The 27,065-nt window shown below is 47.7% G+C and overlaps 1 protein-coding gene across 1 annotated transcript in view; it reads left to right on the top strand.

Moving 5' to 3' along the window:
* NPEPPS (aminopeptidase puromycin sensitive) overlaps positions 1-27,065 on the top strand; it is a 189,800-nt gene that overhangs the window by 16,275 nt on the left and 146,460 nt on the right. The window contains exon 2 of the mRNA XM_063959653.1: positions 19,246-19,330. Within this exon, the coding sequence (XP_063815723.1) occupies positions 19,246-19,330 (85 nt within the window). The remainder of the gene's footprint in view (positions 1-19,245; positions 19,331-27,065) is intronic.

The following is a 27,065-nucleotide window of genomic DNA, read 5'->3' as shown; positions in this document are numbered from 1 at the left end:
GGAGACGGTAGTGTTACCTTTTCTGATAAGCGTGTAAGCGCTGTATCTACCCTATGGGGTGTTTCCCCGCGTGACCTATCCTCTGGCGGGAAAGGGTACGCTGCCAATAACCGTTTTAGAAATTATCAATTTCTTACCGGGGGAAGACCACTCTTCCTCACACACCTCATTTAATTTCTCAGATGCAGGAAAAACTACTAATAGTTTTCTCTCGCCAAACGCAATACCCTTTTATGTGGTACCTGGGGTATAATCATAAATGTGTAATACATTTTTCATTGCCTCAATCCTGTAACGGGTGGACCTATTTGGAGGGTACACCAGTCTCATCGACGTCGACACTGGAGTCAGTATCCGTGTCGACATCTGTGTCTGTTATCTGAGGTAGCGGGCGATTTTAGAGCCCCCCATGACATTTGAGACGCTGGAACAGGCACAAGCTGAGTAGCCGGCTGTTCTGTGTCGTCGACCTTGTATGTAAGGAGTTGACACTTTCACGTAATCTTTCCATAAGTTCAACCACACCGGTGTCGACCCCGCAGGGGTTGACAACATATTTACAGGCATTCGCTCCGCCTCCACCTCATTATCCTCCACATACCTGTCGACACAGCCGTACCGACACACAGCACACACACAGGGAATGCTCTGATAGAGGACAGGACCCCACAAAGCCCTTTGGGGAGACAGAGGGAGAGTATGCCAGCACACACCAGGGCGCTATATATCACAGGGATAGCACCTATAAAAAGTGTTTTCCCTTATAGCTGCATATATATATATATATGTATATATATATATATATATACTGCGCCTAAATTGTGCCCCCCCTCTCTTTTTAACCCTTTCTGTAGTGTATTAACTGCAGGGGAGAGCCAGGGAGCTTCCCTCCAACGGAGCTGTGAGGGAAAAATGGCGCCAGTGTGCTGAGGAGATAGCTCCGCCCCTTTTTCGCGGACTTTTCTCCCGCATTTTTATGGATTCTGGCAGGGGTTAATGTACATCCATATAGCCCTGGGGGTTATATGTGATGTATTTTTGCCAGCCAAGGTGTTAATATTGCTTCTCAGGGCGCCCCCCCCCCAGCGCCCTGCACCCATCAGTGACCGCAGTGTGAGGTGTGCATGAGGAGCAATGGCGCACAGCTGCAGTGCTGTGCGCTACCTTGATGAAGACTGATGTCTTCTGCCGCCGATTTTCCGGACCTCTTCTTGCTTCTGGCTCTGTAAGGGGGCCGGCGGCGCGGCTCTGGGACCGGACTCCGAGGCTGGGCCTGTGTTCGATCCCTCTGGAGCTAATGGTGTCCAGTAGCCTAAGAAGCCCAAGCTGGCTGCAAGCAGGCAGGTTCGCTTCTTCTCCCCTTAGTCCCTCGATGCAGTGAGCCTGTTGCCAGCAGGTCTCGCTGAAAATAAAAAACCTAAAACTAACTTTTATTTAAGAAGCTCAGGAGAGCCCCCTAGATTGCACCCTGCTCGGTCGGGCACAAAAATCTAACTGAGGCTTGGAGGAGGGTCATAGGGGGAGGAGCCAGTGCACACCAGGTAGTCCTAAAGCTTTCTTTTTGTGCCCAGTCTCCTGCGGAGCCGCTATCCCCCATGGTCCTTACGGAGTTCCCAGCATCCACTAGGACGTCAGAGAAATGAGAAGTGTTTAATAGTTTATTTTCTCTAACCTCCTAGAGGATGCTGGGGACTCCGTAAGGATCATGGGGATAGACGGGCTCCGCAGGAGACATGGGCACTTTAAGAAAGACTTTGACTCTGGGTGTGCACTGGCTCCTCCCTCTATGCCCCTCCTCCAGACCTCAGTTTGATACTGTGCCCAGTGCAGACTGGGTGCATTTCAGGAGCTCTCCTGAGTTTCCTGTAAAGAAAGCATTTTAGTTAGGTTTTTTATGTTCAGGGAGCCTGCTGGCAACAGACTCCCTGCATCGAGGGACTGAGGAGAGAGAAACAGACCCACTTCTCTGAGTTTCAGGGCTCTGTTTCTTAGGCTACTGGACACCATTAGCTCCAGAGGGATCGGTACGCAGGTCTCACCCTAGCCGTCCGTCCCAGAGCCGCGCTGCCGTCCTCCTCGCAGAGCCAGAAGATAGAAGCCGGGTGAGTATTGAGGAAAAGACATCAGAGGCGGCAGAAGACACCTTGATCTTCATAGAGATAACGCACAGCACTGCAGCTGTGCGCCATCGCTCCCATTCACCTCACACACCTCGGTTACTGTAAGGGTGCAGGGCACGGGGGGGGGGGGGGGGGGTGCCCTGGCCGCCCTGGCCAGCAATATAAACCTCTCCTGTGGCATATGCTTATATATATACATGTACAGCTGGGCACTGTACATGTATATTAAGAGCCCCCGCCATGTTATTGAGAAATTTGAGCGGGACGGGGCTTCTCCCTCAGCACTCACCAGCGCCATTTTTCTCCACAGCACCGCTGAGAGGAAGCTCCCCGGACTCTCCCCTGCTTAACACACGGTGAAAGAAGGGTTTTAAAGTAGAGGGGGGGCACATAATTGGCGCATATACATAACAACAGCGCTACTGGGTAAACATACTGTGTTTTTTCCTGGGTCATATAGCGCTGGAGTGTGTGCTGGCATACTCTCTCTCTGTCTCTCCAAAGGGCGTGGTGGGGAACCTGTCTTCAGAAAGGAGCTTCCCTGTGTGTGTGTGTGGTGTCGGTACGCGTGTGTCGACATGTCTGAGATTGAAGGCTCACCTAAGGAGGAAGGGGGGGTGTATGAATGTTAGGTCTCTATCGGCAGTGCCGACACCTGACTGGATGGATATGTGGAATGTTTTAAGTGCTAATGTTAATTTATTGCACAAAAGATTAGACAAAGCTGAAGCTGGGGTACAGTCAGGGAGTCAACCCATGCCTGTCCCAATGTCGCCTGGACCTTCGGGGTCTCAGAAGCGCCCACTATCCCAAATAGTTGACACAGATACCGACACGGATTTAGACTCCAGTGTCGACTACGATGATGCAAAATTACAGCCAAAGGTGGCTAAATGTATTCGATATATGATTATCGCAATAAAAGATGTTTTGCATATCACTGAGGAAACCCCTGTCCCTGACACGAGGGTACAAATGTATAAGGGAAAGAAACCTGAGGTCACCTTTCCCTCATATGAGCTGAACGAATTATGCGAAAAAGCGTGGAAAACTCCAGACAAAAAACTGCAGATTCCCAAAAGGATTCTAATAGCGTATCCTTTCCCGTCGCAGGACAGAATACGGTGGGAATCCTCCCCTAGGGTAGACAAAGCTTTGACGCGCTTATCAAAAAAGATAGCGCTTCCATCCCAAGATACGGCTACCCTCAAGGATCCTGCTGACCGCAAGCAGGAGGTTACCTTGAAGTCCATTTACACACATTCTGGTACGTTACTCAGACCGGCAATTGCGTCGGCCTAGGTTTGTAGTGCTGTAGCAGCATGGACAGATTCCTTATCAGCGGATATTGAGACCTTGATAAGGATACCATTTTAATGACCCTATGGCATATAATAGATGCTGTCTTATATATGAGGGATGCTCAAAGAGACATTAGTTTACTGGGTTCCAGGATAAACGCTGTGTCTATTTCTGCTAGGCGTGTCTTATGGACCCGACCGTGGTCAGGTGATGCCGACTCCAAGAGACATATGGAGTTGTTGCCTTACAAGGGTGAGGAATTGTTTGGAGAGGGCCTCTCGGACCTCGTTTACACGGCTACGGCAGGTAAATAAAATTTTTTGCCATATATTCCCTCACAATCTAAGAAAGCGCCTCATTATCAAATGCGGTCCTTTCGTTCCAAACAAGAGAGTACGAGGATCGTCCTTTCTTGCCAGAGGTAAGGGCAGAGGGAAAAAGCTGCACAACACAGCTAGTTCCCAGGAACAGAAGTCCTCCCTGGCCTCTGCAAAATCCACCGCATGACGCTGGGGCTCCCCTGAGGGAGTCCGCTCCAGTGGGGGCACGTCTTCGACTGTTCAGCCACATCTGGGTTCACTCACAGGTGGATCCCTGGGCAATAGAAATTGTTTCCCAGGGTTACAAGCTGGAATTCGAAGAGGTGCCTCCTCGCCGGTTTTTCAAATCGGCCCTACCGACTTCCCCCCTGGAAAGGGAGATAGTGTTGCATGCGATTCACAAATTGTGTCTTCAACAAGTGGTGGTAGAGGTTCCCCTGCTTCAAAGAGGGCAGGGGCACTACTCAACTCTGTTTGTGGTCCCGAAACCGGACGGTTCGGTCAGACCCATTTTGAATTTAAAATCCCTGAACTTTTACTTAAAACGGTTCAAGTTCAAGATGGAATCGCTCAGAGCGGTCATCGCCAGCCTGGCAGGGGGAAATTTTATGGTATCTCTGGACATAAAGGATCCATACCTGCATGTTCCTATATATCCTCCTCATCAGGCGTACCTGAGATTTGCGGTACAGGATTGTCATTACCAATTTCAGACGTTGCCGTTTGGGCTTTCCACGGGCCCGAGAATTTTCACCAAGGTAATGGCGGAAATGATGCGCAAGCAGGGTGTCACAATTATCCCGTACTTGGACGATCTCATAAAAGCGAGATCACTGGAGAAGTTGCTGAACAGCATATCGCTTTCACTGAATGTGTTACAGCGACACGGCTGGATTATCAATACTCCAAAGTCGCAGCTGAATCCTACAACTCGTCTGCCCTTTTTGGGCATGATTCTGGACAGACCAGAAGAGGGTTTTTCTTCCGCAAGAAAAAGTGCAGGAACTCATGACTCTAGTCATGAACCTGTTGAAGCCAAAACAAGTGTCAATATGTCATTGCACTCAAGTCCTGGGTAAAATGGTGGCGACATACGAAGCCATTCCCTACGGCAGATTCCATGCAAGGACCTTCCAATGGGACCTATTGGACAAATGGTCCGGGTCACATCTGCAAATGCATCAGCGGATCACCCTGTCCCCCAGGGCCAGAGTATCTCCTGTGGTGGCTGAAAAGTGCTCACCTTCTAGAGGGCCGCAGGTTCGGCGTTCAGGACTGGATCCTGGTGACCACGGACGCGAGCCTCCGAGGTTGGGGAGCAGTCGCACAGGGAAGAAATTTCCAAGGCCTTTGGTCAAGTCAAGAGACTTGTCTTAACATCACCATCCTGGAACTAAGGGCCATATACAACGCCCTACGTCAAGCGGAGATCTTACTTCGCAATCGACCCAGTTCTGATCCAGTCAGACAACGTCACCGCAGTAGCTCATGTAAACCACTAAGGCGGCACAAGGAGCAGAGTGGCAATGGCGGAAGCCACCAGAATTCTTCGCTGGGCGGAGAATCATGTAAGCGCTCTGTCAGCAGTGTTCTTTCCGGGAGTGGACAACTGGGAAGCAGACTTCCTCAGCAGACACGACCTGTATCCGGGAGAGTGGAGACTTCATCAGGAAGTCTTCGCGCAGATTGCAAGTCGGTGGGGACTGCCCCAAATAGACATGATGGCGTCCCATCTCAACAAAAAGCTACAAAGGTATTGCGCCAGGTCAAGAGACCCTCAGGCGGTAGCTGTGGACGCCCTAGTGACACCGGGGGTGTTCCAGTCGGTCTATGTGTTTCCTCCTCTTCCTCTCATACCCAAGGTGTTGAGGATAATAAGAAAAAGAGGAGTGAGAACAATACTCATTGTTCCGGATTGGCCACGAAGGACCTGGTATCCGGATCTGCAGGAAATGCTCACAGAAGATCCGTGGCCTCTTCCTCTAAGGCAGGACCTGTTACAACAAGGTCCCTGTCTGTTCCAAGACTTACCGCGGCTGCATTTGACGGCATGGCGGTTAAACGCCGGATCCTAGCGGAAAAAGGTATTCCGGATGAAATTATTCCTACGCTAATAAAGGCTAGGAAGGACGTGAAATCTAAACATTATCACCGAATATGGCGAAAATATGTTTCTTGGTGTGAGGCCAGGAATGCTCCTACGGAAGAATTCCATCTAGGCCGTTTTCTTAACTTCCTACAAACTGGAGTGAATTTGGGCCTAAAATTAGGCTCCATTAAAGTTCAGATTTCGGCCTTATCCATTTTCTTTCAAAAGGAATTGGCCTCTTTACCTGAAGTACAGAATTTTGTGAAGGGAGTACTGCATATTCAGCCTCCTTTTGTATCTCCGGTGGCGCCTTGGGACCTTAACGTGGTGTTAAGTTTCCTTAAGTCACATTGGTTTGAACCACTTAAAACAGTGGAGTTGAAATATCTCACTTGGAAGGTGGTCATGTTGTTAGCCTTGGCTTCGGCTTGGCGAGTTTCGGAATTGGCGGCTTTATCACATAAAAGCCCCTATCTGGTTTTCCATATGGATAGAGCGGAATTGCGGACCCGACCTCAATTCCTACCTAAGGTGGTCTCATCCTTTCATATGAACCAACCTATTGTCGTGCCTGTGGCTACACGTGACTTGGAGGATTCCCAGTCCCTTGATGTGGTCAGGGCTTTGAAAATTTACGTGGCCAGAACGGTTAGGATCAGAAAAACAGAAGCACTGTTTGTCCTGTATGCAGCCAATAAGGTTGGCGGCCCTGCTTCAAAGCAGACTATTGCTCGCTGGATCTGTAACACGATTCAGCAGGCGCATTCTACGGCAGGATTGCCGTTACCGAAATCGGTTAAGGCCCATTCCACTAGGAAGGTGGGCTCGTCTTGGGCGGCTGCCCGAGGGGTCTCGGCACTACAGCTGTGCCGAGCTGCTACTTGGTCGGGGTCAAACACCTTTGCAAAGTTCTATAGGTTTGATACCCTGGCTGAGGAGGACCTCCTGTTTGCTCAATCGGTGCTGCAGAGTCATCCGCACTCTCCCGCCCGTTTGGGAGCTTTGGTATAATCCCCATGGTCCTTACGGAGTCCCCAGCATCCTCTAGGACGTTAGAGAAAATAAGATTTTAAACCTACCGGTAAATCTTTTTCTCGTAGTCCGTAGAGGATGCTGGGCGCCCGTCCCAAGTGTGGACTACTTCTGCAAGTTATTGCTTACATAAGGGTTATGTTATAGTTTCATCGGTGTTGGACCGATGATATGTTGTTTTTTCATACTGTTAACTAGATAGTATATCACAAGTTATACGGTGTGATTGGTGTGGCTGGTATGAATCTTGCCCTTGGATTAACAAAAATCCTTTCCTCGTACTGTCCGTCTCCTCTGGGCACAGTTTCTCGAACTGAGGTCTGGAGGAAAGGCATAGAGGGAGGAGCCAGTGCACACCCAGAGTCAAAGTCTTTCTTAAAGTGCCCATGTCTCCTGCGGAGCCCGTCTATCCCCATGGTCCTTACGGAGTCCCCAGCATCCTCTACGGACTACGAGAAAAAGATTTGCTGGTAGGTTTAAAATCTTATTTTTATCAATTAACAATTTCAAAGTGAATGAACAGGAGAGAAATCTAAATCAAATCAATATTTGGTGTGACCACCCTTTTGCCTTCCAAACAGCAATTCTTCTAGGTACACTTGTATGCAGATTTTGACGGAACTCGGCAGGGAGGTTGTTCCAAACATCATGGAGAACAAACCACAGGTCTTCTGTAGGCTGGCTTAAATCTTTCTGCTTTTCATGTAATCCCAGACAGAGTCTATGTTGAAATCAGGGGCGAGATATAATAAGGTCCGAGATCGCCGGAGGTGCGGGATGCCATCCAATCTCTGACGTTTTTTTAAAGGGGTAATCACAAGGCAAAACCATGCATTGCAAGTGATTGCCCCTTGAAAAAAATGTCAGAGATTGTCGTCCAGCATCCCCACTCCTCCGGTGAACATGGACCCTATTAACCTCTAGCCCGAGGGCTCTGTGGGGGCCATTTCATCACTTCCAGGACTCCTTGTCCTTATGCTGAAGATAGTTCTTAATGACATTGGCTGTATGTCTGGGGTCATTGGCTCCTAATTTATTCTGCAGGAGGACAATCAGACGCCTCTCTAATGGTATTGCATGATGGATAAGTACCTGCCTGTATTTCTCGGCATTGAGGACACCATTAATCCTGACCAAATCCCCAACTCCATTTCCTGAAATGCAGCCCCAAACTTATGAGGAAACTCCACCATGCTTCACTGTTGTCTACAGACACTTATTGTACTGCTCTCCAGCCCTTCTGAAAACAAACTGCCTTCTGTTACAGTCAAATATTTGGACTCGGTCCAGAGCACCTACTGACATTTTTCTGCACCCCAGTTACGGGATGCGGTCAAGATGCCGCCGGCCGGAATCCCGGCGGTCGAATTACCGACGCCGGAATCCCGACCGCCACAATCCCGACATATTCTCCCTCCGTGGGTGTCCACGACACCCATAGAGGGAGAATATAATAGTGTGCCGAGCGTGGCGAGCGAAGCGAGCCCGCAAGGGGCTGCTTTCCGCTCGCCACCCATGTCTGGATTGTGTGGTCGGGATTCCGGCGTCGGTTTCGACCGCCGGGATTCCGACCGGCGGCATTTAGTACTGATCCCCCAGTTACCACTGGTTTCAGCCAGTTCTGAGATCATGGCGCTGCTGGACAACTTCCGATTTCGAGGGGAAGGGAAGAAAGCATGATATATCTTTCATCTGATGCAGTTTCCTTGGCCGACCACTGCGTCTCAGTCCTCAGCGTTGCGCATTTTTGTTCATCAATGCTGGGAAATACAGGTAGGTGCTTATCCATCGTACAATACCATCAGGTAGGCGTCTGATTGTCTCCAAATTTATTCTGTAGCAGGACGAACCCAAACATACAGCCAATGTCATTAACGGTCTTCAGCGTGTAGAAGAACATGAAGTCTTGGAAGTGATGTTATGGATCCCACAGAGGCAACGGAGTCGGCTGCTGCCGGGCTCCTGCTCTGTAGCGGGGCACCACTCCTCCTGCTCCGTGACACCATTCAATCAAGTTAATTGACAGCCGACGCTATCTCTTCTGTGTCCGACTCCCCTCCCCCACTAGTCCCTGTACCTTACAAGTCACGCCCTCTTCTATTATAGATGCACATTTTAAGTGTCATACCCAGGATTAGAACCCACAACCTGTTACACTGGCAGCAGGCACCTTACTGATGGAGTCGTTTACTCCTGTATAGGAAGCATGAGAATTCCAACTATATGAAGTTACTTCTCTGACAATTACACAACTTCATATAGTTAGAATTCTCATGCTTCCTATACAGGAGCAAATAGCTCCGACGTTAAGGTGCCTTCTTCTAGTGTAATACTTGGTTGTGGGTTCTAATCCGGAGTATGACACTTGTGAAATAATTGTCAGAGAAATAATCGGCATTGTAAGTTACTGAGCAGATCTATGTAGTGCAGGGGTGTTAAACTCACGTCCCGCGCACACATGCAGCCCCTTCCGCTTCCTTTTGCGGCGCGTGGGCAGCAGTGAGGCAGGGGTCGCTTTACGGCCAGACTGCCTTCACCCTCTTCTAGGGCCGGTACTTATAGTCCGGGTAGTTGGCCATGTGCTTGAGCCGCAGCCGCTTGGCCTCCCGGATGAAGGGGATCTTGTTACTTTCTATCAGCTGCTTCCAGCGCTTACCCAGCCTCTTGGAGATCTCGGCATTGTGCATGTCCGGCGACTGCTCCATGATCTTCCGCCGCTTGATCGCGGCGGCGCCGGTATCATAAATCAGGCGCCGGTTCGTGAGGCAACCAGAGCTCCCGGACTGGCAGCCAATCAGGAGCTGCCGGTCCACAAGTTCTGATTGGCTCACACCTGACTTAAGATACCCGTGCCGCGACCGGACTGAGGAGCAGGAGAGGCGCGCACTGTGCTCTGCTGCTGCCTCACATGCAGCCAGACAGGACATCCCCGGCAGCAGTGGCGGTGAACACATTGGGGGCATATGTATATCTTGCACAGTGTGGGCATATGTGTATATGGCAGTATTGGTGGCATATGTGTATCTGCGCGCGCTCACCGTACCAATAAGAATTTTTTTTCTCGCATGTCCCTTTAAAATCATTTTATGCTTTATCTGATGTTTGAAAATATGTATTTTAGGAGCAAAATGTATATGTACTACAGGTTGTAATACAGAATTTTTTGAGTGAGACTGAGATAGTGAAACATTTGTTTTCTGATGGCTCACTGTACACAAACATTGTTTACTATACAAAGATATTAAAAATATTGTATTAAATTACCTTCAGGCTAGGTGTATAAGAGACATAAATGAATTGTGTGAATGTACACACACTTTGCTTAATGCACAAAGTTATTAAAAATATTGGCTAAAATGACCTTCAGGCTGTGTATAAAGTGTATATGAAACATAAATGCATTCTGTGCTTAGACTTGGGTCCGATCACCATGATATCTCATTATGGTATGCAATTATTCCAAAATACGGAAAAATCCGATATCCAAAATACTTCTGGTCCCAAGCATTTTGGATAAGGGATACTCAACCTGTATAAGATTGGATTGTCCCGATTTTCTCCTCTAAAGTATGCACTTCAGCTTATTCTTGTTAGGGCTATTGGGTGTGCTTGTTTCACACAATAAACATAGACTGTGTTTTGGCCTTTTCTATGCAAGCAAATATGAATTCTATTTTTGTCATGGTCTAAAATATATTGGATAGTACTTTGATTAAAAGGAATGGCTTATTAATGGTATCTTCCCAGAAGTCTATTATCTAGAACAGACTTAGCTTTTCATCTGAAGCGTGTTTGGAGTATGTATAATGTAGAAATATATTTACTTCTGATATATCGTGGCATGGGCTCATTTCAAGAAAAAATGTTCTGTTTTTCACAAGATCAGGTGTTGCCTGCTATTCGGGCACCTCAATTGGTATTTGACAGCTGTCCCCTCCAAGATCCCACAGTGTTGTCTGTTTTCAGCGGGATCAGAATGATAGGTCGACAAATTCATATGGTCGACATGATAATGGTTGAAACAAGGTTTTTTTTTAAATTTATTTTTCAACGTTTTAATCATTACCATCCACATGGACTATGTATGGGAATTGTAATCTGTGCCCCGCACAGCTGTAGAGGAGTGAGGTACCTTGCCCAAAGCATGAGGAGTGAATCGGTACACTAATTGGGGTATGTGATTTTACATAGAAAATGACACCCAAGAGAGAAAATAAACAAAAACACTTGTTGAACTTTGTAGTGTCGATTATGGAATACTTATGTAATCCCGGGTGATGGGATACCGGCTGTCAGTATCCCAGCATCGGCATCCTGGCAGGCGGAGTCCCGGCAATGGGTGCAGCGAGTCCTATCTCGGGCTAGCTGTGTCGCCACGCTTAGGGCACAGTGACTCACTCGGGTGGTGGCATGGATGGGCTGCTGTCGGGATTTTGTCGCCAGCATTTCACCAGCTGTTGGGATTCCGGCGTCTGTCTTCTAAACGCTGGGCTCCTGACAGCCGGCATTTTAACTGCATCCTATCGACCATATAGGGTCGACCTATTGACTGTCGACCTAATTCTGGTCAACCCAAAGATCCACACCCCTTTCAGACACAGTTTCTTGGTTTTTGTTATAGATAAAATAGACGTCTGTGATCCTTCGCTTCCAGAGGGCTAAAAGCTTCAGTGATCCGTGGCATGAGGTCTTGCATCCAGTGTGATCTTACTTGGATTCTTGGAAATCATATAAAAATAGGGAGAGATTGCCTGGCGTGATCTGTGAGCACATTCATTAAAATCTACTGGCACTGAAAAGGTTAACTCATACTAATTTGTTGCAAAGATTGTCAGGTAGCTAATACATTGTCATGTTACATGTGTTTTATTACATGTGTGAGATTGTTAGGTTATTATTGGTAATGGGCACAAAGTGGCAGTTTGCATTTGTCTTGCCAGGATGTATTACCAGTCTGATGGGCATCTTATATGGATATCGCCTTGACTGCAGTTTGATGCGTTATTCTTCTGACTTACCTTTACAGTGATTCTAAACCTGCAACCTGAACGGTTTTACATGGGCATCTCTTCATACTCTGTCAGACAGGCTGTTATATCCGTGTAGCACATTGTCAAATCATGTAATGTGTCCTGCTATACTAATTTTATCCATTAATATAATTATTTTACTTAAATGTAACATTTAATTGGCTTTATAATTTCTGAACCTATACTAGTCCTATATACTCCGCTTCAGGAAGGTTATCAGCACTGAAATGTTTGCTAAGTATTATGTTCACTGGTGGAACATTTGTTTTATAGTGAATATTAACAGATATTTCCCCCTCACAACACAGACTAGAGATGATTTTTATTTTGTCAGAAGCCAATTAAATAACCAGTATGTTGGTTTTTTTTTTTTTGCTTGTGGGTGGAAGCACACAGACTTGGGAGAAACCTAAAAACTCCACACAGACAGGCCTGGGTGGGAATCCAGTGAAAGATTGCTGTTCTGTGAGGCTCCAAACTGCTTTGTGTAAACAATTATAGCCTATACGTAGAGGAGATCAGTGTATGTAAAACATAGCAGCTAGTTGCAATTCATGCATTTGTGCGAAATTCTCAAAGAAGGTAGACAGCTGTACTAATCTAATTAGTAGTATACTGTTTTTTTTCTCTTACGTCCTAGAGGATGCTGGGGACTCCGTAAGGACCATGGGGTATAGACGGGCTCCGCAGGAGATAGGGCACCTAAAAATAACTTTGACTATGGGTGTGCACTGGCTCCTCCCTCTATGCCCCTCCTCCAGACCTCAGTTAGATCTTGTGCCCAGAGGAGAATGGGTGCACTGCAGAGAGCTCTCCAGAGTTTTCTGTGGAAAAAGAATTTTGTTAGGTTTTTTATTTTCAGGGAGTCCTGTTGGCAACAGGCTCCCCGCATCGTGGGATCGAGGAGAGAGAAGCAGAGCTGGCTTGTCAAGTTGGGCTCTGTTTCTAAGGCTACTGGACACCATTAGCTCCAGAGGGAGTCGGAACACAGGTCTCACCTGGGGTTCGTCCCGGAGCCGCGCCGCCGTCCTCCTCACAGATGCCGAAGATAGAAGCCGGGTGAGTATGAGAAGAAAGAAGACATCATAGGCGGCAGAAGACATCAGATCTTCATGAGGTAAGACGCGCAGCGGTAAGCTGCGCGCCATTGCTCCCATTCACACACACAGAGCAGCACTGAAGGGTGCAGGGGGGGGCGCCCTGGGCAGCAATAAACCTCACATTTGGGCACTGACAAGGTAGATTAGGCTGCTGGGCAGTAATTCTACGATCCCCCGCCATTTTCTATAAAAAAATCACCGGGACCGAAGCCCGCCGTCGGGTGGGCGGATCTTGATCCCCAGCACTAACCAGCGCCATTTTCTCAACAGAAGCTGCATGAGAAAAACGCTGGCTCCCTGGTCTCTCCCCTGCTGAACATTCAAGCTGGAAAAAAGAGGAGGGGAACATTTTGAGCGCAGTGAGTGGGAATCTGGTCATTTTATTTATTTATTTATTTATTTATTTATTGCGCTATCTGGTCATATTTTTCCAGTGTTATTAAGCGCTGGGTGTGTGCTGGCATACTCTCTCTCTGTCTCTCCTAAGGGCCTGGTTGGGGTTTTGTCCCCTTATAGGTTAATCCCTGTGTGTGTGTGTGTGTGTGTGGGGTGTCGGTACGTGGTGTCGACATGTCTGAAGCGGAAGGCTTTTCCAAGGAGGAGGTGGAGCAAATGAGTGGTGTGTCCCCGTCGGTTGTGCCGACTCCAGATTGGATGGACATGTGGCATATGTTGAATGCAAGTGTGGCATCTTTACATAAAAAGTTTGATAAGGCTGATTTAGGGGGGACATCAGGGGGTCAATCCTCAGATTGGACCGACTCACAGGGCCCGTCGGGGTCTCAAAAGCGTCCCTTAACACAAGACACTACTACCGACACGGATTCTGATTCCAGTGTCGACTATGACGAAGTAAAATTGCACCCTAGGGTGACTAAAACCATTCAGTGTATGATTGTGGCAATAAGAGATGTGTTGCAGATTGTGGATGAACCCTCTGTCCCCGACACAAGGGTACACATGTTTAAGGAAAAGAAACAGATTATTAACTTTCCCACATCTCATGAATTAAATGAATTCTTTGGAAAAGCTTGGGAGACTCCGGATAAGAGACCGCAGATCCCCAAAAGAATTTATATGGCATACCCTTTCCCTAAGCAGGACAGGGAGATTTGGGAATCACCCCCCACTGTGGACAAAGCCCTGATGCGCTTGTCCAAGAAAGTGGCGCTACCGTCTCCTTAAGGACCCTGCAGATCGCAGGCAAGAAACTACTTTAAAGTGTATTTATTCTCATACGGGTGCTGTGCTAAGACCGACAATTGCGTCTGCATGGGTGTGTAGCGCAATTGCAGCTTGGACAGATGAGCTGACAGATCAATTTGATAATAAGGATAAGGATACTATATTCCTAACTCTAGCCCATATTAAAGACGCAGTCTTATTTATGAGGGATGCTCAAAGGGACATTGGATTGCTAGCTTCTAGGGCCAAGGCCATGTCTGTCTCAGCGAGAAGAGCCTTATGGACTCGCCAATGGACGGGTGATGCGGATTCCAAGAAACATATGGAAGTACTACCCTACAAGGGTGATGTATTGTTTGGGGATGGGCTGATGGACCTGGTTTCCACAGCCACAGCAGGTAAATCAAATTTTTTACCTTATATACCCCAACAGCAAAACAAAAACAAGTAACACCCTATCAGATGCAGTCCTTTCGGTCGCACAAGTCCAAAAGAGGTCGGGGATCCTCTTTCCTCGCCAGAGGTAAGGGCAGAGGCAAGAGAGCGCCTGCTTCGGCAGGTGCCCAGGAACCAAAGTCCTCCCCGGCTGCTCCAAAACCCACAGCATGACGCTGGGGCTCCCCTGAGGGAGTCTGCACCGGTGGGGGCACGTCTTCGACTTTTCAGTCAGGCCTGTGTCAGTTCGGACCTGAATCCCTGGGTGTTGGAAATAGTTTCCCAGGGTTACAAATTTGAATTCGAGGAGGTGCCCCCGCGCCGATTTTTCAAATCGGCCCTACCAGCTTCCACATCGGAAAGGGATGTAGTGTTAGCTGCAATTCAAACGCTGTGTATACAGCAAGTGATAATCAAGGTTCCCCTGCACCAGCAGGGAAGAGGTTACTATTCAACCCTATTTGTGGTCCCGAAACCGGACGGTTCGGTCAGACCTATTTTGAATCTGAAATCCCTAAACCTGTACATAAGAAGATTCAAATTCAAAATGGAATCTCTCAGAGCGATAATAGCCAACATGGAGGAGGGGGAGTTTATGGTGTCATATGGTGGACATAAAGGATGCGTACCTTCATGTCCCCATATATGCCCCCCATCAGGAATACCTGAGATTCGCTGTACAGGATTGTTATTACCAATTTCAGACATTGCCGTTTGGACTCTCCACGGCCCCGAGGATTTTCACCAAGATAATGGCGGAAATGATGGTGGTCCTGCGCAGACATGGAGTCACAATTATCCCATACTTGGACGATCTCCTGATAAAAGCGAGATCAAGGGAGAAATTGCTGAACAGTGTGGCGCTCTCGTTGAGAGTGCTCCAGCAACACGGTTGGATTCTAAATCTACCGAAGTCACAGTTGATTCCGACAACTCGACTACCGTTCCTAGGTATGATACTGGATACGGAACAAATGAAGGTCTTCCTCCCAATAGAGAGAGCCCAAGACATCCAGAACATGGTCAGAGACCTGCTAAAACCGAAAAGGGTGTCAGTTCACCAATGCACTCGAGTTTTGGGGGAAATGGTGGCGGCCTACGAGGCCATTCCCTTCGGCAGGTTCCATGCAAGGACTTTTCAATGGGACCTTCTGGACAAGTGGTCCGGGTCCCATCTGCACTTACATCGGAAAATAACTCTGTCCCCAGGGACCAGAGTGTCCCTCCTGTGGTGGTTGCAAAGTGCTCATCTCCTGGAGGGTCGCAGGTTCGGAATTTAGGATTGGATCCTGGTTACCACGGACGCGAGCCTCCGAGGATGGGGAGCGGTCACACAGGGAAATCATTTTCAGGGTCTTTGGTCAGACCAGGAGTCCTGTCTACACATCAATGTGTTGGAACTCATGGCCATTTACAACTGCCTTCGACAAGCGGAGAGTTTTTTTCGAAATCTACCTGTTCTGATTCAATCAGACAATGTCACAGCAGTGGCTCATGTGAACCGCCAAGGCGAGACAAAAAGCAGAGTCGCGATGGCGGAAGCCACAAGGATCCTTCACTGGGCGGAAAATCATGTAAGCGCTCTGTCAGCTGTCTTCATTCCGGGAGTGGACAACTGGGAAGCAGACTTCCTCAGCAGACACGATCTCCATCCAGGAGAGTGGGGACTTCATCAAGAAGTCTTTGCAGAAGTAACACGTCTTTGGGGAACTCCTCAAATAGACATGATGGCGTCACGCCTCAACAAAAAACTTCATAGGTACTGCGCCAGGTCTCGGGACCCTCAGGCAATAGCAGTGGACGCTCTGGTAACACCGTGGGTGTTCAAATCGGTCTACGTGTTTCCTCCTCTTCCTCTCATCACAAAAGTGTTGAGGATCATAAGACGAAGAAGAGTACTAACGATACTCGTTGTCCCAGACTGGCCTCGAAGGGCCTGGTACTCGGATCTACAAGAGATGCTCACAGGAGATCCCTGGCCTCTTCCTCTGAGGGAAGACCTGTTGCAGCAGGGGCCCTGTGTATTTCAAGACTTACCGCGGTTACGTTTGACGGCATGGCGGTTGAACGCTGAATCCTAGTGAAAAAGGAGATTCCGGAAGAGGTCATCCCTACGTTAATAAAGGCTAGGAAGGAGGTGACGATAAAACATCATTACCGTATGTGGCGAAAGTATGTGTCTTGGTGTGAGACCAAGAATGCACCTACGGAAGATTTTCATCTGGGTCGTCTTCTCCACTTCCTACAGACAGGAGTGGATATGGGCCTGAAACTAGGCTCTGGTAAGGTACAGATTTCGGCCCTCTCGGTTTTCTTTCAGAAGGAATTGGCCTCTCTTCCATAAGTCCAGACGTTTGTAAAGGGAGTGCTGCACATCCAGCCCCCTTTTGTGCCTCCAGTGGCACCATGGGACCTGAATGTGGTGTTGCAGTTCCTAAAATCACACTGGTTTGAACCGCTTAACAAGGTTGAGTTGAAATTTCTTACCTGGAAGGTGGTCATGTTGTTGGCCTTAGCATCAGCAAGGCGAGTGTCAGAATTGGCGGCTTTGTCACACAAGAGCCCCTACTTGATTTTTCATGTGGATCGAGCTGAATTGAGGACACGTCCGCAATTTTTGCCTAAAGTGGTTTCTTCGTTCCATATGAATCAACCTATTGTGGTGCCTGTGGCTACAAGTGACCTGGAGGATTCCAGATCCCTGGACGTAGTCAGGGCCTTAAAAATTTATGTAGCCAGGACGGCTAGAATTAGGAAAACAGAGGCTGTTTGTCTTGTATGCGGCCAATAAGATTGGCGCTCATGCTTCGAAGCAGACTATTGCTCGCTGGATCTGTAATACGATTCAGCAGGCTCACTCTACGGCTGGATTGCCGGTACCAAATTCGGTTAAGGCCCATTCCACTAGGAAGGTGGGCTCTTCTTGGGCGGCTGCCCGAGGCGTCTCGGCTTTACAACTTTGCCGAGCGGCGACTTGGTCGGGGTCAAACACTTTTGCTAAATTCTATAAGTTTGATACCCTGGCTGATGAGGACCTAGCATTTGCTCAGTCGGTGCTGCAGAGTCATACGCACTCTCCCGCCCGATTGGATGCTTTGGTATAAACCCCATGGTCCTTACGGAGTCTCCAGCATCCTCTAGGACGCAAGAGAAAATAAGATTTTAAACCTACCGGTAAATCTATTTCTCCTAGTCCGTGGAGGATGCTGGGCGCCCGTCCCAGTGCGGAAACTCTGCAAGACTTGTATATAGTTGTTGCTTACATAAGGGTTATGTTACAGTTGACATCGGTCTTGGACCGTTACTGTCGTTTGTTCATACTGTTAACTGGTTATGTATGTTCCAGGTTACATGGTATGATTGGTGTGGACTGGTATGAATCTTGCCCTTGGATTGCTAAATCCTGCCTTGTATTGTCCATCTCCTCTGGGCACAGTTCTCTAACTAAGGTCTGGAGGAGGGGCATAGAGGGAGGAGCCAGTGCACACCCATAGTCAAAGTTCTTTTTAGGTGCCCTATCTCCTGCGGAGCCCGTCTATACCCCATGGTCCTTACGGAGTCCCCAGCATCCTCTACGGACTAGGAGAAATAGATTTACCGGTAGGTTTAAAATCTTATTTTCTTCTTCTTTGTTTTTAATAAATACTGCCTTATCAGGGCAATTACATTTTTTGGATGCACCAGAAATCTCTGGTGAGTGACTTTGTGGCCATGTGTTGAGGAACACCTGTAACTCCGCTGCCTTTGCTTTTAAGTGAATTGCCCCCTGTATATGTAATACCTCTGCTGCTAGCTGGATTAGGCTTCCAGAGCAAACTGTTAATATGCTCCCTTGGTGACTGATTTACGCCATACTTCAGTTTGCTTGGCCTCCATTTCCTTTAAGTTGTACCTTACTGTATTCAGGGTCCTAGTTTTTTTTTTCTTCTGTTTAAAAGTCATGTGCAATTGATAATTCAACCTGTAGGAACATTGGGATATACCGAATAGTATGAGATGTGTGGAATGCCGTAGCATATTGTGATTTTGGTTTATGAATGCAGGACTGCTTGTGACTGCAGTGTCTTAATGTGAAACCGGGAAAGGAGGCAGGTGGTCAGCCAAATAAAGAGTTTAACCGAAGAGGGTCCCCCAACAGCACAGTAGTGATGTAATGCTTCTATACAGCTTTCATGATGAGTTGGTGCACCCTGCAAATGTTAATCAACTTAATATATAAGGAATTCAGTACTCTTCAGTGATGTTTGTATTAGAAAATAAGCTTTTACTACCCCTTTCAGAAGGGATGCGGTCATGTGACCGTCGCTCGGGATCCCGGCGGTCACCATGCCGACGCCGGGATCCCGAGCAAACAAAATGCCGGCAGACAGAATGGCGACCCACAGGAACTATTCCCACTCGTGGGTGTCCATGACATCCATAGAGTGGGAATAGAATCTGTGGCGACCTTTCTCCCGACCAGGGTCATGGAGATTAGACCTGGTAATTTGCTGGCATTCTAGACCTGGCAATTTCCAGGGTCTGATGTCTGAAAGGGGTATAACAGAGCATTGGACCCTGTAATGTTTCCTGACAGAGTGCATAGACAGGTATGTCAGATTAATGATCTCTGTGTCTTTTCATCCTATACAGGTGAAAAATGCCACCAATCAAATAGTGATGAATTGTGCTGACATTGATATCATTACTGCCTCATATGCTCTGGATGGAGATGAAGGTAAGTAGCTGTGCATGTGTTACATTCAGGGAGTATAGTGTTTGAGTATAAAAAGACACAATTGATAGGTCATATACATACTACATGAGATATAACAAATCACGCATTATTTTAAAATGTTATTGTTAATTATCATCCAAAATAAAGTCTGAACGACCTGCTTCATTAACATTATTTCTTTACTCAAAAGTACATTGCACCATAAAAATGATTGAAGACAAATAAGTCAACAGAAAAAAATAAAATAAATATATGTACACATTGCACATACTGACAAACATCGAGGCAACAGCATATATCGGGGTATGCAACAAGGAAGAAAATAAACATCTGACTTTAGTAACCCTTTTAGAGCATGCAAAATGTAGGATAGACTTGAATCATAACAGTCACAATACACCGTACACACTTTCCCTCATCTTCAATACTATCCTTTTGGAAAGACATGTTCTACCTAATCTGATCAAATTATTGAACGTCCATCTGAATTTTATCATGTTAATCACTGACACATGCAAGTTCTTCAATAATTAATTTCAAAAGAATTGTCTTTAAGGACTGTGTTTTAGCTTGCATCCAGTCTTGGGTTGTAGAGGACTCCCCGACTGGAGCTGGCACTTCTTCAAACTAAATACTTGTTTTTTGGCTGTTTTCTCCACTTCAACCACCCTTCACCAATTGAACTTCAGTATAAACTTTGTATCCATGGACACCAATTCTGTGGAGCAATTTTTTTGTAAGCTTTATTTTTGCTAAAGCACATTTTCATGATGGTACTTCATTTGGTTACTGTTTATGGTGTCTGAGGAACCAACCTACAGTACCAGGATGTGGCCAGAGAGCAGCGCGCTGCAACTCACTATCATCTGTCTCTTCTGTGCTGAGACGTGACTTGCACCCGTTGCTGTATACTGTAGGTTCTGTTATATGCTGCCTGACTCTCTCTTTTTTTTTCTTTATTGATTTGAGTTTCTTTTTCCCCCCCTATGGGGTATATGCAATTCCGGGCGAATTGCGGCACTTTTTCGCCCGTTTTTAAATTCGACACAATTCGACCGTCGAATTCCGGCAGGTGGGTGCCGGAATTCGACATATTCAATAAAAAACGATTTCGACAGTCCCGCTGTCGAAAAACGGCCGATTTGACGGCTTTTGATTAGATTTTTAAAAATGTTAAAAAAACTGGAAAAAACGGGGGAAAAACCCGAAAAAAAATTGCGTGGGGTCCCCCCTCCTAAGCATAACCAGCCTCGGGCTCTTTGAGCCGGTCCTGGTTGCCAAAATACGGGGGGAAAAATAACAGGGGATCCCCCGTATTTTAACAACCAGCACCGGGCTCTGCGCCTGGTCCTGGTGCAAAAAATACGGGGGACAAAAAGAGTTGGGGTCACCCGTATTTTTTGGACCAGCACCGGGCTCCACAAGCTGGACAGATAATGCCACAGCCGGGGGTCACTTTTATACAGCGCCCTGCGGCCGTGGCATTAAATACCCAACTAGTCACCCCTGGCCGGGGTACCCTGGAGGAGTGGGGACCCCTTCAATCAACGTTCTAACCAAAGGGTACCAATTAGTTCTACTTCTTTTTAATCATTTAATTAATGTAATTTAATGTAATGTAATGTAATTTTCAATTACAATGTTACAGTAGTTTAGCGAACTATCTGCAACTTGACTAATATTTCTTACTTATGTGTGACTTGTACTTTAAGGAAAGCATAGTATGAACAGAGAAGCTTATCAAGTCTAGATATTGGTGGCAAGAAGATAAAGTGGTTTGAGCAGTTGACTCATCAGAATTTTGTCATTCAGGACAAAATGCAAAGTTACTTGTGATCTGTATATGATTTTGATTTATTATAGTGAACTTAAAAAAAGGAGTTTGAGGGTCAAGCAGGGTCATTAGTGGAGAGGAAACCAATCAAGTGGTTCCATGTAATCTGAAACCGCATTAATGCAACCTGGAGGAAAGGGCTTTATAATGGTAGGTGTAACACAAGCAATGCTGATAGATTTGACAGATGAAAAAGGAGATTTAATACAAGACTAACATGCTATTTGAAATGAGCTTATTACATAGAAAAAGCACAATGTTAGAACCCTGGTTATTGTCATGTTTGAAGATTAAAATGATGTTTGTACTAGCTGTATAACGTAGCATGAAAATATGGATTGAACAGAATGAAAAGTTGAAATGGATGTTTTTTAGTGACCATGGTAAATATGTCATGTGAAGGGATGAAATTGAATTCTAGGCATATAGCAAGTAGAAGGAGGAAGTTTTAGTCACAGAAACACTACGAGTGAGATTTCCTTCCAGTTTTGATGTGTTGTGATGTTTCTTTACAGGACAGAAGACTTGTTCTGTTTCTCTGCACTTTACATGTAGCGGCTATACTAGTTAACATCTAATTTCTGTATATGTTCATTAAACAGGGAAAATACTTGTCAACTAAAATTAGATTTCTCTGACGTCCTAGTGGATGCTGGGTACTCCGTAAGGACCATGGGGAATAGACGGGCTCCGCAGGAGACTGGGCACTCTTAAAAGAAAGATTAGGTACTATATCTGGTGTGCACTGGCTCCTCCCTCTATGCCCCTCCTCCAGACCTCAGTTAGAATCTGTGCCCGGCCAGAGCTGGATGCACCTAGTGGGCTCTCCTGAGCTTACTAGAAAAGAAAGTATTTGTTAGGTTTTTTATTTTCAGTGAGATCTGCTGGCAACAGACTCACTGCTACGAGGGACTGAGGGGAGAGAAGCAAACCTACCTGCTTGCAGCTAGCTTGTGCTTCTAAGGCTACTGGACACCATTAGCTCCAGAGGGATCGAACACAGGGCCCGACCTCGATCGTCCGTTCCCGGAGCCGCGCCGCCGTCCCCCTTGCAGAGCTAGAAGACGGAAGAACCAGGAGAAAATCGGCGGCTGAAGACTCCGGTCTTCAATAAGGTAGCGCACAGCACTGCAGCTGTGCGCCATTGCTCCCACAGCACACCACACGCTCCGGTCACTGGTGGGTGCAGGGCGCTGGGGGGGCGCCCTGGGCTGCAATATGTATACCTTTTTGGCAAAAGTGCACATAATACAGTTATAAACTGTATATGTGCCTAATCCCCCGCCATTAATATTATTAAAAAAGCGGGAGAAGCCCGCCGCGGAGGGGGCGGGGCTATCTCCCTCAGCACACCGGCGCCATTTTCTCTTCACAGCTCCGCTGGAAGGACGCTCCCCAGGCTCTCCCCTGCAGTATACACTACGAGAAGGGTAAAAAAAGAGAGGGGGGGGGGGCACATAAATTTAGGCGCAATAAGGTGATGTAAGCAGCTATTGGGGGAAAATTCACTTTGTGTTAGTGTAAATCCCTCTGTTATATAGCGCTGTGGTGTGTGCTGGCATACTCTCTCTCTGTCTCCCCAAAGGACTTTGTGGGGTCCTGTCCTCAGTCAAAGCATTCCCTGTGTGTGTGTGCGGTGTGTCGGTACGGCTGTGTCGACATGTTTGATGAGGACGCTTACGTGGAGGCGGAGCAGGAGCCGATAAGTGTGATGTCGCCCCCTGCGGGGCCGACACCATAGTGGATGGGTATGTGGAAGGTATTAACCGACAGTGTCAACTCCTTGCATAAAAGGTTCGATGACGTAACAGCTTTGGGACAGCCGGCATCTCAGCCCGCGCCTGCCCAGGTGTCTCAGAGGCCATCAGGGGCTCAAAAATGCCCGCTACCTCAGATGGCAGACACAGATGTCGACACGGAGTCTGACTCCAGTGTAGACGAGGATGAGACAAATGTACAGTCCACAAGGGCCATCCGATGCATGATTACGGCAATGAAAAATGTGTTGCACATTTCTGACATTAACCCAGGTACCACTAAAAAGGGTATTATGTTTGGGGAGAAAAAGCAGCCAGTGACTTTTCCCCCATCTGATGAGTTAAATGAATTGTGTGAAGAAGCGTGGTGTTCCCCAGATAAGAAATTAGTGATTTCTTTGAGGTTACTAATGGCGTACCCTTTCCCGCCAACGGACAGGTTGCGTTGGGAAACATCCCCTAAGGTGAACAAGGCGCTCACACGCTTATCAAAAAAGGTGGCACTGCCGTCTCAGGATACGGCCGCCTTAAAGGAGCCTGCAGATAGAAAGCAGGAGGCTATCCTGAAGTCTGTGTATATACACTCAGGTACTATACTGAGACCTGCTATTGCTTCAGCATGGATGTGTAGTGCTGCAGCAGCTTGGTCTGATACCCTGTCAGATAACATTGATTCCCTTGACAGGGATACTATTTTGCTAACCATAGAGCATATTAAAGACGTAGTCTTATATATGAGGGATGCACAGAGGGACATTTGCCGGCTGGCATCTAGAATTAATGCAATGTCCATTTCTGCCAGGAGAGTATTATGGACTCGGCAGTGGACAGGTGATGCTGATTCTAAAAGGCACATGGAGGTTTTGCCTTTATAAGGGTGAGGAATTGTTTGGGGTCGGTCTCTCGGACCTCGTATCCACAGCAACAGCTGGGAAGTCGACTTTTTTACCTCAGGTTCCCTCACAGCCTAAGAAAGCACCGTATTATCAAGTACAGTCCTTTCGGCCTCAGAAAGGCAAGCGGGTCAGAGGCGCGTCCTTTCTGCCCAGAGGCAGGGGTAGAGGGAAAAAGCTGCACCAGACAGCCAGTTCCCAAGAACAAAAATCCACCGCATAACGCTGGGGCTCCACAGGTGGAGCCAGGTGCGGTGGGGGCGCGTCTCCAGAACTTCAGCGACCAGTGGGTTCGCTCACAGGTGGATCTCTGGGTTCTACAAGTGGTATCTCAGGGATACAAGCTGGAGTTCGAGGCGTCTCCCCCTCGCCGTTACCTCACATCAGCCTTGCCAGCTGCTCCCAAGGAAAGGGAGGTAGTACTGGCGGCAATTCACAAGCTGTACCTCCAGCAGGTGATAATCAAAGTTCCCCTCCTTCAACAGGGACGGGGTTACTATTCCACAATGTTTGTGGTACCGAAACCAGACGGTTCGGTGAGACCCATTCTAAATTTGAAATCCTTGAACACTTATATAAGGAAGTTCAAGTTCAAAATGGAATCGCTCAGGGCGGTTATTGCAAGCCTGGAAGAGGGGGATTTTATGGTGTCACTGGACATCAAGGATGCTTACCTACATGTCCCCATTTACCCACCTCACCAGGAGTACCTCAGGTTTGTGGTACAGGACTGTCATTACCAATTCCAGACGTTGCCGTTTGGTCTGTCCACGGCACCGAGGGTATTTACCAAGGTAATGGCCGAAATGATGATACTCCTTCGGAAGAAGGGAGTTATAATTATCCCGTACTTGGACGATCTCCTTATAAAGGCAAGGTCCAAGGAGCAGTTGTTAGTCGGAGTAGCACTATCTCGGGAAGTGCTACAACAGCACGGCTGGATTCTGAATATCCCAAAGTCGCAGCTGATTCCTACGACGCGTCTGCTGTTCTTGGGCATGATTCTGGACACAGAACAGAAGAAGGTGTTTCTCCCGGAGGAGAAGGCCCAGGAATTGTCATCTCTGGTCAGAGACCTCCTGAAACCAAAACAGGTGTCGGTGCATCACTGCACGCGAGTCCTGGGAAAGATGGTAGCTTCTTACGAAGCAATTCCCTTCGGCAGGTTCCATGCAAGGATCTTTCAGTGGGATCTGTTAGACAAGTGGTCCGGATCGCATCTTCAGATGCATCGGTTGATCACCCTGTCCCCGAGGGCCAGGGTGTCGCTGCTGTGGTGGCTGCAGAGTGCTCATCTTCTCGAGGGCCGCAGATTCGGCATTCAGGACTGGGTCCTGGTGACCACGGATGCAAGCCTCCGAGGTTGGAGGGCAGTCACTCAGGGAAGAAACTTCCAAGGACAGTGGTCGAGTCAGGAGACTTCCCTACACATAAATATTCTGGAACTAAGGGCCATTTACAATGCCCTAAGTCAAGCAGAACCCCTGCTTCAAAACCAACCGGTGCTGATTCAGTCAGACAACATCACAGCGGTCGCCCATGTAAACCGACAGGGCGGCACAAGAAGCAGGATGGCGATGGCAGAAGCCACAAGGATTCTCCGATGGGCGGAGAATCACGTGCTAGCACTGTCAGCGGTTTTCATTCCGGGAGTGGACAACTGGGAAGCAGACTTCCTCAGCAGGCACGACCTCCACCCGGGAGAGTGGGGACTTCATCCAGAAGTCTTCCAGCTGATTGTAAATCGTTGGAAAAGGCCACAGGTGGACATGATGGCGTCCCGCCTCAACAAAAAGCTAAAAAGATATTGCGCCAGGTCAAGGGACCCTCAGGCGATAGCTGTGGACGCTCTAGTGACACCGTGGGTGTACCAGTCGGTTTATGTGTTCCCTCCTCTTCCTCTCATACCAAAGGTACTGAAGATAATAAGAAAGAGAGGAGTAAGAACTATACTCATCGTTCCGGATTGGCCAAGAAGAACTTGGTACCCGGAACTACAAGAAATGATTTCCGAGGACCCTTGGCCTCTGCCGCTCCGACAGGACCTGCTACAGCAGGGGCCCTGTCTGTTCCAAGACTTACCGCGGCTGCGTTTGACGGCATGGCGGTTGAACGCCGGATCCTAATGGAAAAGGGCATTCCAGGTGAAGTCATTCCTACGCTGATAAAAGCTAGGAAGGATGTGACAGCAAAACATTATCACCGCATATGGCGAAAATATGTTGCTTGGTGTGAGGCCAGGAAGGCCCCAACAGAGGAATTTCAGCTGGGTCGATTTCTGCACTTATTACAGTCAGGAGTGACTATGGGCCTAAAATCGGGATCCATTAAAGTCCAGATTTCGGCCCTGTCTATTTTCTTTCAAAAACAACTGGCTTCACTGCCTGAAGTTCAGACGTTTGTTAAGGGAGTGCTGCATATTCAGCCCCCTTTTGTGCCTCCAGTGGCACCTTGGGATCTCAACGTAGTGTTGGATTTCCTAAAATCACATTGGTTTGAGCCACTTCAGACCGTGGAGTTGAAGTATCTCACGTGGAAGGTAGTCATGCTGTTGGCCTTGGCCTCAGCTAGGCGTGTGTCAGAATTGGTGGCTTTGTCCTGTAAAAGCCCATATCTGATTTTCCATATGGACAGGGCAGAATTGAGGACTCGTCCCCAATTTCTCCCAAAGGTGGTATCAGCGTTTCATTTGAACCAACCTATTGTGGTGCCTGCGGCTACTCGGGACTTGGAGGATTCCAAGTTGCTGGACGTAGTCCGGGCCCTGAAAATCTATGTTTCCAGGACGGCTAGAGTCAGAAAAACTGACTCGCTGTTTATCTTGCATGCACCCAACAAGCTGGGTGCTCCTGCTTCAAAGCAGACTATTGCTCGCTGGATCTGTAGCACGATTCAACTTGCACATTCGGCGGCTGGACTGCCGCATCCTAAATCAGTAAAAGCCCATTCCACGAGGAAGGTGGGCTCTTCTTGGGCGGCTGCCCGAGGGGTCTCGGCTTTACAACTTTGCTGAGGTGCTACTTGGTCGGGATCAAACACTTTTGCAAAATTCTACAAGTTTGATACCCTGGCTGAGGAGGACCTTGAGTTTGCTCATTCGGTGCTGCAGAGTCATCTGCACTCTCCCGCCCGTTTGGGAGCTTTGGTATAATCCCCATTGTCCTTACGGAGTACCCAGCATCCACTAGGACGTCAGAGAAAATAAGATTTTACTCACCGGTAAATCTATTTCTCGTAGTCCGTAGTGGATG

The sequence above is a fragment of the Pseudophryne corroboree genome, chromosome 3 (genome assembly GCF_028390025.1).
Source record: "Pseudophryne corroboree isolate aPseCor3 chromosome 3, aPseCor3.hap2, whole genome shotgun sequence".
Lineage (NCBI taxonomy): Eukaryota > Metazoa > Chordata > Amphibia > Anura > Myobatrachidae > Pseudophryne > Pseudophryne corroboree.
This window is presented reverse-complemented; position numbering and strand designations above follow the sequence as displayed.